Here is a 12,607-nt window from a genome sequence, read left to right on the forward strand (position 1 = left end):
CCTTTTGTTTTAATTATCTTGGTGTGACTGGGATCCTGCTGAGGATGACAATTAACAAATGTTATTGAAAAGATGATTTTTTATTTCAGAAACTTTCACCAAGTCAAATACATTATATAAATTAACTCTTGACTAAGGAACATAAACTCTTTAAAATGCAGTTTTGAATTTTTTTTTATAACATTTTTTATAAAATTTTGTATTTTCAATACAAATCTTAACAGTTGAAATTTTACAATAAATCATACAATATCTTTACTAAGTACAAAAAAAAGACCTCCCTTATTAAATTGTAAATTCCCAGCATAAACCAAATATTTGAAATAAATTAACTTTCTCAATCTGCTCTGAAGAATTATTACTTACAGACCTGTGATTCATCACTTAGACAGCACCTGTCTGGCAGTAGGAAGTAGGCTAAAGAAACATTGTGTCCCTCCATGAAGAAATTCATGAACAGATGAGAAACAAAGTCACAGACATTTTATCAGACTGGAAAAGGTTACACAGGCTTTTGGACTCTGTTCACCACTGAATATCATCACAAACAGAGAAAACATGGAACTGTAACCAACCTAACCAGAAGTGGCCTTCCTCATCCTAGAGACAACACTGACAACTCATCCAGCAAAACAAAGCTGTAGTTGGATTCCAATTTCAGCTTCCGATTTGGGAAATGGCTAAAGGACGATTCCACCTAATTTTTTTCTACTACAAATTGATTTTTCACTAAAAATATAGGGTGTGTCTGGGAGAAAAAGCCCAAACAAAACCAGGGAGGTTCATGTTAAGCTAACTGCTAGTTATCAGAATTCAGGACAGAACTGAAGCATCTATCCTAAGATCATGACATCGAAATCTCCAAAGAGTTCTGCTAACTACCATTGTTTTGTTGTAAATGGATTTTGAAGTGATCCGTTAGGCCCTCCAACCTTAAGATGGAGGCCTGATCTGTCTTCATTTTAAGGTTGGCTGGACGCTGGCTTCTCCGGATGAGCAGTGACACAGGTTGATCTTGTGACCTGGAGGATCACAGCGGATGAAGCAAATTAACTAAGCAGGGCAAAGAAGTGCAAAGTGTAGCGCTGAAAATTAAAGCTGACACCTTAAAGCTTTAGTTTGCTTCCAGGTAAAATAACATGTAGCCTTAACATCCAAGACACCTTCCAGGTGAGGCTGAGTGACATGCAAACATATGTTGAAGAAAAAAAAAAATTAAACAGCGTAAAATGAGAGAAAATTTAATCCTGCCAGTACTTTGACAAAATTGCTAATTATTTTGATGTCAAATTAAAAACAATCCAAAACAGGAGAATGAAACAGTCAGTCATTCATATTTGTGGTCATCATAATATAAACTATTGAGTGTAGAATAAATCAGGAAGTGTTTGTTTTCTTTATGCCTGGTCTTCCAGTGGTTAGCAGGACTGTGGTCATTTTTTTCGTTGGGTGTGTGTATATGTATATATGGGTGGGTGCGTGTGTGCATGTGTGTGTGGCCTATTTGTATTGGATAGACTGTAAGGCCCTTGTGAGGACCCACTAGTCTTTATGCCAGACCCCATAAGAAGTAGTGCTGTTTTGGGTTTGACGGTTTAGGACTGAGGTGTGAATTGAGTTCGGGTTTAGTTTAGGGTAAGTGTCAGAGTTAGGCTGTAGAAAGAAATGAATGAGAAATGAAAAGAAGTCAATGAAACATTCCTGGGAAGCCAGACAAACCTACTGTGTGTGTGTATGTAGGTGTATAGATATATAATGTGTGCGCTTGTGCATTTTTGTGTGTGTTTGGATCTATAATGAACAGGTTAATAGCCAATGCCTCCATGTTGTTTCCCAAAAAATTGACTTTATAATTTTTACAATGCTTTAATTTTTTTCATATTCTTAAAAAAATCGCAAAAATATTTATAGAATTCACCTGATTTAATTTGGGCCCACAAGTTTTATGTGAAGTAAAATTTTTGCAAAACACGCATTCATTAAAAGCAAAATTAATTCAAATCGGGATGATTTCCCCAGTAAACGCTTTCTAAAATCTGGCCCAGCAGTTAAATAAAATTCACAAATCTGGAGATTTGTTTAACTTGAACTTTTAAACATTGATGTCTGTTAAACGTTTTGTGGCTCCCAAGGACTTTCAACTTGATGATTTTGGCCCATGTGCCAAAACGTTTGGACACCACTGAGTTAGCTAGATGAAGAACAACCCAAAACCACCAGATTATGTCTATCATACATTGTGAGATGCTGGAGCACCCCTAAGACTGGGCATCGTGAATATCATCATAGTGTTGACAGAGATGAATATTGAATGAATACCCAAAACAAATATTTGTTTAAATCAGTTTTATTGGCTCAATGTGGCCAAAATGGTCATTTTTCTTCTACCCCCTCTTAAGTTCCCCCCCCAAAATACCTCAATATAAATTACAAACAGAAAGCAGCACATAATAGATACATGGATTTTAAATAAGAAAAATATATTTAAAACATCAAACTTTGAAGTCAACTGGCAAAGATCAGAAACAGATACTTTACTAAAAAACAGACATTTTTCAAATATGTACAAAACAATGCCACTTATTGAAGAACTAGTCAATATGACTAAATATCAAACCCTCCAGAGGAAAAAAAAATCAGTGAAGAAGACTTTCAGTCGATTCTGACTATAGAACATATAGTATGTGTTAAGAAAGGCAGGAAAGATGAGTAATATTGATGCTAACGTAGCGTAAAGCTAGTTGACAACAGTTCACCCCGTTATCAAACTCCAGCCTCATCATGCTGAAATCTGCTGTTTATGTTTTAGATGGTTATTTGGTCCACAGCTTGTGGTTTTAAGAGTTTGCTGACTCATCATGTCACTAGTGTAAATTAGGGTGACCAGACGTCCTCTTTTTCCCGGACATGTCCTACTTTTCAGACCAAAAAAAATGTCCGGGGGGAATTTCAAAATCGTCCGGGATTTTGGTCAACTGCCTCAAAACACATTACATAGTGTTACCTCCCCCCGTTGGCGCATGTTTGTCCGCCGATTCTACCCCCCCCCCCGGCGCATGTTGCACTTTTGCTAATTACCAAACCTCAGCAAGAAGCCACATCATCCCCAGTGAGGCGTCTGAGCTTGTTGGAAACTGCGTGATGACTCCCAGCCCAGTCCACAAGCCGAGACTTGCTCACATCTACAGGATGAAACCTCATCGGGAAAACATATTAGAGAAATTTTCCACTGCACATTTGGCTTTGGCTGTAGCCTCATGTAGCAGTAAGGAATCTGTCTTTTCACACAACAGACCACAGAAAACTCTTTTCATCTGACTTTGTCCTTCTGTTTTCAGGACTGGGGCTCTGGTGTCAGGTTTCCCCCTCACAAAGAAAAAACGAGTTGGGCGCGTCTAACACAAAAACCAGCAATGAATAAAGAATGAACAGTCAAGACTCTGCTTCTTTGTCTCTTTCAACTCTTTAAGACTTGTTGATGGCGGCGGGAGCAATCATCATTATGCTTGACTTTAGAGGATAGTAGCGCCCCCTCCAGGTCTTCCAGAAGATGGCTTGCTTCCTTTGGTGTCTCTGTTTGGGAGGAGGGCTCTGGAAATATCTCCCATTTAGGTTGGAGCGACCGCAGTTGCTGAACCACCACCCACCTTCAAAAACAGAATCAGTTTGATTAACATGCTTCAGTCTTGCCAGTGTCAGTGTGACAGGACAGTGTGCCAGTACTTACCAGAGAGGTGTTTGGCACAGTTAATGTCACCTTTACGGTCATTGTCTTGGTCCCGGGTTGAGAACGGCAGAGCGAGAGCTGAGTCGGTGGTCAGGGAGCTCTCCAGCGCATCGGTGGTGCCAGGTTCCTGAATCAGGAGTGAGTAGTTGGTTTCTCTTCCACCAAGCTCAAACGGGAAGCAGACAGATGCCGAGTCATCCCCCCAGTCTGAGAATTTGATGTTGAGGGTATAGCTGCCATCTTTGGCGATGGCATGGATGTTTTCCAAGCCCAACCAGAACTCTCCTGAACAGGAACAGAAAACAAAACTTAATCCAAAACAATCCAAAGCTCACGATCCTAACATCTGTCGTTGTCATAACTTCCCACATCTTTCAATGACTTCATTCTTAGTGCCAGGAGCTAATGAAGGCCTACAGAGGAACTGAAAGGCAACCGTCCTGACCCTGCACTGACCAGCTAACACCGGATAGGGAAAGTGGATAAAACCCCCGAGTATTTACCATTCAGGCTGCCAAAGCCTTTTTCGTAAGCCTGCCACAGTTGGTCAAAGTCCACGGAGCCATCTTGGCGTCTTTGGATGACTGTCCATCCACCATCTGGGCAGAGACACGTAGAGAAGTTGATCAAACAAATGTTACATCGGCCAGGAGACAGACTTAGCACTCAGAGGAAGTTCTGCTGCGCTCACCAGCTGTCATCTCACAGAAGACGTCAAAGGGCTCAGAGTCAGTTGGCTGGATGGGGTAGACCCCGCTGGTGGTCTCTCCTCTCAGGAACAGTTCATGACAGTCTGTAGCCATTTCTGGAACAGCAGAGAGGGAGAAATCCAACATTGAGCATGCTTAAACATGGAGGGATGTTGGTGAAACGTATCTTGTGGGCTGTCTGGTATACTCTTTCTCCGGTTATGTGAAAGATTCCAACAGAATGTAAAACTGAACTGTTTGACAGGTTCAATATTGCCTTGTTGTTTAGTCTTAGGCTTATCACCTCAGAGGGTGACCTGTGCAGGATGTCTTGACCTAACACATGATCATGCTGTTAAAGTTTCTCCGAGAATGCTGACAATGCTCAACACATTTAGCTGTTGAAGGCTCCACTCCCCCTGAGAAACCACAGAAAATCGGCATAAACCGAAAGTTTTTTTTAAGTCATCTGATTTTCAGAACTTGAACAAGTCACAAAATTAGCCCTACTCCCTGTTAGAATGAATTTGATTATTTTACTCTGCCTAGCTTTTAGAAATAGGTCAGTCTGTTTCAAAGAAACCCTCAGCTGAAGGAGAGCAGAGTGTTTGCAAATAAGACTAATCGTTCCAAGTGAGCAAAGCACAGCTTATCGCACCAAGTCTGGAGATACAAACTTACACCTGATAAAGCCATTAAAAACAAGAGTGTGTCTCTGTCGTAAACATGACCTTTCTTCCAGTTCCCAAGCAGAATTCCCCTCTTTTACAGCTGCCTGGCCTTGCAAGCTATAGGGTTACACACCATTCATCCTTTACATTCCTCATCCTCCCCCTTCCCCATGTCTACGACCTGTCACACCTCTGTCACGTGCACAGTAGCTAGGTGGTGACGTAGATGTGCATGGCTGCTGCATGCATGGGGAGTGATCAGATGGTCGGGTTTGGGGGGATGGGGATGTTTCCTTAAGGGAGAAAGGCATCTAGAAACGGGAGTGGGGGAAGTCTGGAGCTGCAAGCTGTCATTTGCCTAAGGAGACAACATCTTGCCAATATTCAAGTGGCACCAGGTAGGAAAATGTAGTACATATTAATACATTCTAATAAAGGTAAATTTATTAGAGTAGAGGACCTCTGACCTCTACTCCAAAGGAACAAACTCTGGGGGCTGCTGCCTGACTGTGGGTCAGGGGGATCTCCTGAACTTTGGCACATTTCCAAAGGAAGAGACAGAGTTTTCTTTCTGTTCAGGGTGTGGGGCGTGTAGTGAGTGAGGGGGTGTGGATATAGGGGAAAGGTTGCTCGCTCATGAGGAACGTCCAAACATTTGTTTTTGAGCCTGATGCCATAAAAAGTGGGAGGAGTCATGAGTCTTCTATGCAAGGTTCACAGATAAATTTAGACAGCCTTTCTCTGTTTTCCTCCTCTTTCCTTGGCTCAGAGGGAAGTGTTATCAGTGAAAACAGAGTGTTGGAGATGGAGGCAGTCTCCCAGGCTCTGAGTAATCCACTAAAGCTGCTTGACCCTGACAGGATACTCTCTGAGACGCTGAACTTTCTCCCAGCTGGAACTCTGCCAGGAAAACTTGTCCTTTTTTCCCTCATTCACAAAGCACTGCTGATGTCAGAGTGTTACGGCATTCCTGGGATCTGTGGTGGACCTCAGATCACCTTTCACCTAGTTCACATCTAGAAACAGTTCGGAGTTCAGTTTTGACTTTACGTCAAATTTTACAGCTCTCTAATAGCTTGAATTTCAGTTTTCACTTCATTTGTGTTTTAAATGCACTTTTTTCTTATACGTCTCTGAAGACTAAGCTGAACGTCTGTTTTAGGCCCAAGGCAAGTGACTTTTTTTCACCATGTGTCTAAATCAGAGCGTTGAAAACATGCAGAGGCCTACAATTTTTAATAGATTAAAAAATTCCCATTTAAAAAAAAGATTTTATCTACTTAACAATAAATTAAACATGTAAATTTTAATGAAATGAAATCAAAAAGAAGAAATTACAAGATATAAATGTTCCACTGACAAGCTCATCCTACAAACAAAAAATTATAAAAAGAATATTTTTATATCAGATCTGTTTGCTTGAGAGAGGAATGTGTGTCGTTAATCTGACCACACAGAATGATCCCAATGGTCACACCCTGCCCACCATCAGCCCCCAGATCACCTAATATCACCATTACATTATTTATTTTAAGCAATTATATATTTTACACCTAACCTAACCATTATCATGGATGGAAATCTCAGCTTCTGCCTTGTGGATATCTAGAAACCAGCTTGGCCATTTTCAGCAGCCCCGTAGAGTCTGGATGAAGGCAGATATTCTCACAGGCTGGAGAGTTAAATGAGCTCCTCTGACTAAACTCAACATCCATTCTTTCTAGAAACTGGTTTTCCCATCTGCTCAAGTTGTCTATAAAAAAGTTAACCTGTATAAAGTTCTGTAGGAGATTTCTTTGTGTTGAAAGGGAAGTGTTGTTCTCCCCTGTCACCACATGCTTGTTCTAAATGGCTGAGCTTTTTAAGATAGCTAACTTTTTACCAAATGGCATTGGAAGTACATCTGATTGATTTAGATCTATATTAGACTGGAGTTTGAAGCTGCCTCGATAAATTGCATAGATTTGATAATACATTTCTCTTACATGACCGTGAGATGACAGAGGTGAGGTGAAATGTCGTAAAAATAATTAATCAGAACAGGAAAAAAAAATTGGAAATGCCAAAATGTTTTTAAAAAGTCAGATGATTTGTGTGACTTTATAGAATAATTCAAGATGAAAAGATTGTGTTCAGTATAATGTTAAAGGAAGCCCACCTCCCGTGTTGTGTTGATTGCGAGTCAGAAAGTCCACTTGTTGCCATTTCCTGGCTCGCGATTAGACTGACTTTAATTGTTAGTGATTTAAGCTTCTTTCTGTCCTCACCTAGCAGATGGTTCGCCACGTTTTGTTGTCAGATTTTCTTCAGCCCACTTAAGTCTGTGTGAAGGGAGGGGATTTGTTTTACTTACCGAGCGGCGAGTCGCGCTGCTCCTCTGCGTCGCTGTGCGCGGAGCCCTCGGTGCTGCCGCTGCTGCTGCTGCCCCGGGGTGAGGGCCTCAGGCCGGGCTGCTGGATCTGAACAAAACAGGAAGCCCCAAAAAACATGAACGAATTGTGCCCGGCTTTCAGAGAATGAAACCGGCCAGGCTGTGAACGCGGCTTACCTGGCTCTGCAGCGTCCTGATGCGAACGTTCTGCTTGTCCAGTTTCTCCTGCTGGAGCCTGATGCGCTCCACCAGATCATCAATACGTCTGTTCTGAGAGTCCAGCATGAGCTGAGGAAAGAAGCAGCATTAATAAGACCCAGGTGGATGGTTCTGGTTTCAAATGGAGCCCTGGTTATGCAACTGCCTTTCGCAGCCAGCTGGTTCTGAGTCAGCCCGTTTCCCCGTCAGGCTCTCCAGGGTCCCAGCAGCCAGCAGCCCCTGACTCTACCATCTGATGCTTCAGGTCTCTTTGTCTAGCAGCCTTGAAGTCTCTCTGCACGTGCTGCACGCAGCTCCCCACCCACTGCTCCCTCTGGGCTTTTTCATTCTAAAAGTGCACACTTTAATGCACACTTGAGTCTACAAGCAGGAAGCATTGAACACAAAGGAAGCCTGCTGGGTCCACCCTCCCATGACCCTACCTCACCAGACGGTCTACAGTCTCACCTGGATGCTGCGTGCATCGCTGCTGTTCCTGCTGCTGGGTCCCTGTAGCATGCCGTCCACCCTCTCCTCCAGCCGGCTCATCCTCTCGGTCATGGTCCTCCTCTCCTGCTGCATCTCCTCTACCTTCTCCCTCAGTTCAGCCGTGACATTGAGGAGCTGGCCCTCTCTGTCCTCCAGGTCTCGAGCTTGGGCCCTCAGGCTCTCCCCCTCCACCTGCTGCCTCTGGCTCTCTTTGCCCAGCTCGGCAGTGGTGCGGTTGAAGGCTTTCAGCTTGGTGAAGATGTCCCTCATCTGGCCTTTGGTTTTGTCTACGTGCTCCTTCAGGTTCTGGCCTAGCTGCAGCAGGCCGTGGGCCAGGATGTTAACGTCGTCCCTCGCCGCGTACTGCACATGCTTCTCCTTGGCAGCAGCAGAGCTTGGTGAGGCCCCCTTCCTCTCAAAGGGGAAAGCAGAGGCCATGAGCACCACCAGGCAAAGTATCAGGGCTGCAAGCGTTGTCTTCATCGCTGCTGAAGCCTCCACCCCTCAAACCAAGTCCTGCCAAGTCTTGTGGAGTTGAACTAGAGAGCTGAGGCTCCTGGATGAACAGACACAGCTCTGCTGTTTTATACTTTCCTAGCCCTGCGGTGTAAGCCGTGCTGCTGTCTGCCATTGGCCAGCTGGGCAGAGGGAGGAGTGCAGCTGCTCTCAGGTTTCTGTTCCTCCTCCATCTCCATATTAACCATTGATGTCAGAGGCTGTGTAAGGAAGAAGATGATATAAAAAAAGATCACTTCTATCAGCTGATGTCAAACCGTTGTCCTTCCCCCTGTGAGAAGAGCCGCCTCACCACAGCTTGGGATGAAATCTGTGACATTTCTGATCCCTTCATCAGTGCAGGGACTCTCTGAAACAAGCTGTTAGCCATATCAGGAGCCAGACACTGAGCCATCCAGATCAAATCCTGTTGGAGTAGATGTTGGCATAGTTAATCAAAAGCTTTACAAATGTCAGAACAAAGAGCAGATGAGCTGGAGGAGAAGCGCACATCGCAACTGAAACTGGTCAGGAATATTCCTGAGGAAGGTTTAAAACTCAAAGTGGGAGGGAACGTTGCTCTCTTAAACACAGACATTTAGAATAGCTAATCTTATCAGCGTTTTCTGCCATCTTATCGTTATTTCAAATAACACCAGCATGCTGGCAGCAGGATGAAGTTGGTTTGAAACAGTGAAGAATGAAAAACCTCCAGGGGACAGAAGCACAACTGCAGCATATTTCTACTCGGGTATAGGTAAAAAGAAGCCATGTAAGAAATTACTCAAATATATCCTGTAGGTAATGTACATATATTGAAACATTAGAAGTACTTCCAGTGACAATTTCTAGTATTTACTGGATCTTAATAATAGGGAAATAATATGAAGGGGGAATGTATTTGCGCAAAATTGTTCTGCTTTATTCTTTTAAGAACATGCTGGGTTAGAAAAGATGGCAGCATTTAGGAAAACTCAGATGAGAATCTCAAGTATTTTCTTACTGCTAATAAAAGATGCTGCAGTCAGTTTAAACTAAACTGTTTAATAGTTTTCTCTTCCTAATACAAGGTGATTTTCAGAAACCAAAAATTTTTGATGAGGCTCCTTTGTCAGATTAAAATAATCTTTTGAAACTGGACAACCAGCCATTAAGCAATCAGATATTAAACATACATTTCAATGAGGATACATGTATGTATTAACATGTTTTTAATAGGTCTGATGTAATATTCTAATTTTAAATGGTATCATTAACCGCACTTGGAAAATCATCATAGATAAGGGCTTTCAAACACCCATCTTTGTGTATTTAAATCACATAATGTGTTTCACTTTGTGATGAAGTTCCTGAAATAAACGAGACTTTTCAGTTCCAGAATGGGTTTTAACAACAAGGCTAGAAAAAGGATTTTCAGTGCTGTTTTTCTATATCGACTGAAATCTGTATTTCAGGTCAATACCAACCCCCCACACCCCAAAATAAATAAAAAATCTAAAGTTAGTCGCAAAATTCTGATTGAAAATGAAGCTTTTTTGCAGCTGGAACCAGTCTGACTGATTTTGGGCTGGAAATACTACAACAATATTAAAGTGCTCTGGATTCATACTGTGAGGGTTTTCTTATCATCCCCCTCTGATGACGTGAGGAAGGGTGCAGGGTGCCTACGTTCAGGCAGACTGTGAGAATTAGGGGAAAGTTCACAGCAGACAGAGCGACCATGCTCCAGCAAAGCCAGGCGGTGTCTGGCAGTCTCCTCCTGGCAGCCAGCGGTCCAGTCTGTGTGATCAGACCACAAAGAGAGCTGTTAACCTTCTTCTGCCTGCAGCCCAGACTAAGTGGGTGAAAGGTGAGCACTGTGGTCTGGGCTTGTACTCCAGCTGCTCCCAGACAAAGGATTTCCTCATTAAATAAATTGGTGATTTGACTTCAGTTAGCTGATTAATGTTATTATAAAACACAGGACAGATTATTTTGGCAAATACAAATGTTTTCTTGTATAGATAGTCAGTCTTTATTGCCTTCTAATAACTGTAACTGTAATCTCCACATAACCTAAATAAAAACACTCTTTTCCTTCAATAGTTTATATTCATGTGTATTCATGAATGTGTATACACATATGAATCAAACAATTAGAACATTCCCACCACTTGTGTCTGTTTGCTGCTTTGGAACATTCAGATGTGAGCATCAGAAATGACATCAGAAAAAGAATGTTGCTTCCTATCAGTCTGGTAAAGGTTATCTGTCTCTTTCTGAGCAATTAGAAATACAACAAGGAAAGGAAAACTTTGAAAAGAGATATGCAAATAAACCACTGGGTTCCAGGAAAACAAAGCCAGCTTTGTCATAAAAAACGAGACAACACAGCATCTGGTGTAACGCAATCAAGACACCTCGGCAACTCAGCTGGCTCAGAGCAGCACTTCAGCTGGTGGAGTGGTGGGGTGGTGGGGTGGTGGGGTGGTGGGGTGGTGGGGTGGTGGGGTGGTGAGGGCGTGATGATCTGGGCCCTCATGTTTACATCAGTGATTTAGACATCTCAGGTTCAACCTTGAACCAAAATGTATAAAAGAGGAAAATTATCTGTCTGCTTTTCAGGTATATACACTAACAGTGGTCGGCCTTTTCAAAAGACTAGACCGGCGTGCGCTTGTGTGTGTGAGATCTTCCTGGTAGTTGATACACAGAGCACACAGCCACACCTCACCACAGATGCTGATCCAATTTCCCAAAATGTCTTCTCCCAACTCTGTGTTTCCTGCAGGCGACCTTTCACCCAGATTCAAACACAGAACATCTGCAGCAGCAGCCTCACACTCAGTGAAGGAGTAGCGATCTGATTTTCTGGTTCCCATGGAAGCAGCACTGATCTGATCCCCTCCTGTTTTTGACTGTTTCACCTGGTTCTGGGGGAAGTCACACTTCTGACTGCTTCCACAGTACTGATTAAATAAGAGGTGAGAATGAAGGATGATAATTTTTTCTGATCCCATTTTGACATTGTAGCATCATCATTTTGAGAAGAATTTCAAAATAATGACCTGAATCAGTGTTTTAAAACATTGAAACAGCCAGATTTCATGCTCTGTGTTTCCATGAAATAATTAGGAAGAATCCAGGAGCTGCAACCTTTTTCTTCTATTTAGCTGAAAGTGAAGGCAGCTCATTTCTCTAACTGGATGACGACAAACCAGAGTCACAGTTTACTGGACACACCAAACTAAACAGTTCATGAAAAAACTATTTGTGCCTTCTGAACCTTGTCACATTGTGTCACTTTGCTACCACAAATGTGAGGTGTAAAATGATAAGTGATTTATCTGAAAAGTGTGGCAGGTTTTTTTATTCAGTCTGCTTTACTCTGAGATCTGCAAATAAATTTAGCCAATTGCCTTTAGAAGACATAGAGTAAAAGACAATCTCTTGAGATAACAACCAGTAGTAATTCACTTCAGAAATCTGGCTTTATGGAGAAAGCCATTGTTGTGAAAAAGGAAGAAATCTGGGCTAATGTAGGAAGACATGGTTATGGCAGCATCATACTGAAGATGTTTTCCTCCCCAGATGCATGTTAGCGACAGATGGATGGAGGCAAATTTAGAGCTACCTGTTACAGGCTGCAAAAGACTTAAAGAGGGGCATTATGTTAAACCGACTTCTTGACATCAAGACAAATTTGTTATATGAAAAACAGTTCATATTTGTCTAATTAAGATGTAACAGAAATTGAGAGGATGATAAAATCCCATTCGTCACTTACTCTATCTTGACTTTACACAAGTACCATTTACCATGTACCATTTTAACACAAGTTAGGACAGTATTACTGTAAGATCAGTATAAGCTAACACATCCTTTCTATTAACTTTACCAAAAGGAAAATGGCTAGTCTGGTCTTAAAGGGGATATCATGGAAAATCAACATTTTTCATCTTTATAAGCTATAACACTATCCCCTCAT

General features: G+C 42.2%; 1 protein-coding gene across 1 annotated transcript; it reads right to left on the reverse strand.

The window, feature by feature from the left end:
* Positions 1-2,331: 2,331 nt before the first annotated feature.
* On the reverse strand, positions 2,332-8,742 carry angptl4 (angiopoietin-like 4). Its single transcript, XM_044132979.1, has 7 exons — positions 8,125-8,742; positions 7,636-7,746; positions 7,441-7,546; positions 4,419-4,532; positions 4,231-4,326; positions 3,728-4,012; positions 2,332-3,647 (listed from the first exon to the last, which is right to left on the reverse strand). The coding sequence occupies exons 1-7, from the start codon at positions 8,626-8,628 to the stop codon at positions 3,466-3,468; spliced, it is 1,398 nt and encodes a 465-aa protein (XP_043988914.1). The 5' UTR covers positions 8,629-8,742; the 3' UTR covers positions 2,332-3,465.
* Between the last annotated feature and the right edge of the window lie 3,865 nt (positions 8,743-12,607).

The sequence above is a fragment of the Gambusia affinis genome, linkage group LG12 (genome assembly GCF_019740435.1).
Source record: "Gambusia affinis linkage group LG12, SWU_Gaff_1.0, whole genome shotgun sequence".
Classification (NCBI taxonomy): domain Eukaryota; kingdom Metazoa; phylum Chordata; class Actinopteri; order Cyprinodontiformes; family Poeciliidae; genus Gambusia; species Gambusia affinis.

Excerpts from the sequence above, each read along its gene's own strand:
- angptl4 (XM_044132979.1), bottom strand. The coding sequence starts at position 8,628 with ATGAAGACAACGCTTGCAGCCCTGATACTTTGCCTGGTGGTGCTCATG. Across the intron at positions 7,547-7,635 it reads TCAGGACGCTGCAGAGCCAG|ATCCAGCAGCCCGGCCTGAG; the intron begins GTAAGCCGCGTT and ends TGTTTTGTTCAG. Across the intron at positions 3,648-3,727 it reads CTGTGCCAAACACCTCTCTG|GTGGGTGGTGGTTCAGCAAC; the intron begins GTAAGTACTGGC and ends CTGTTTTTGAAG.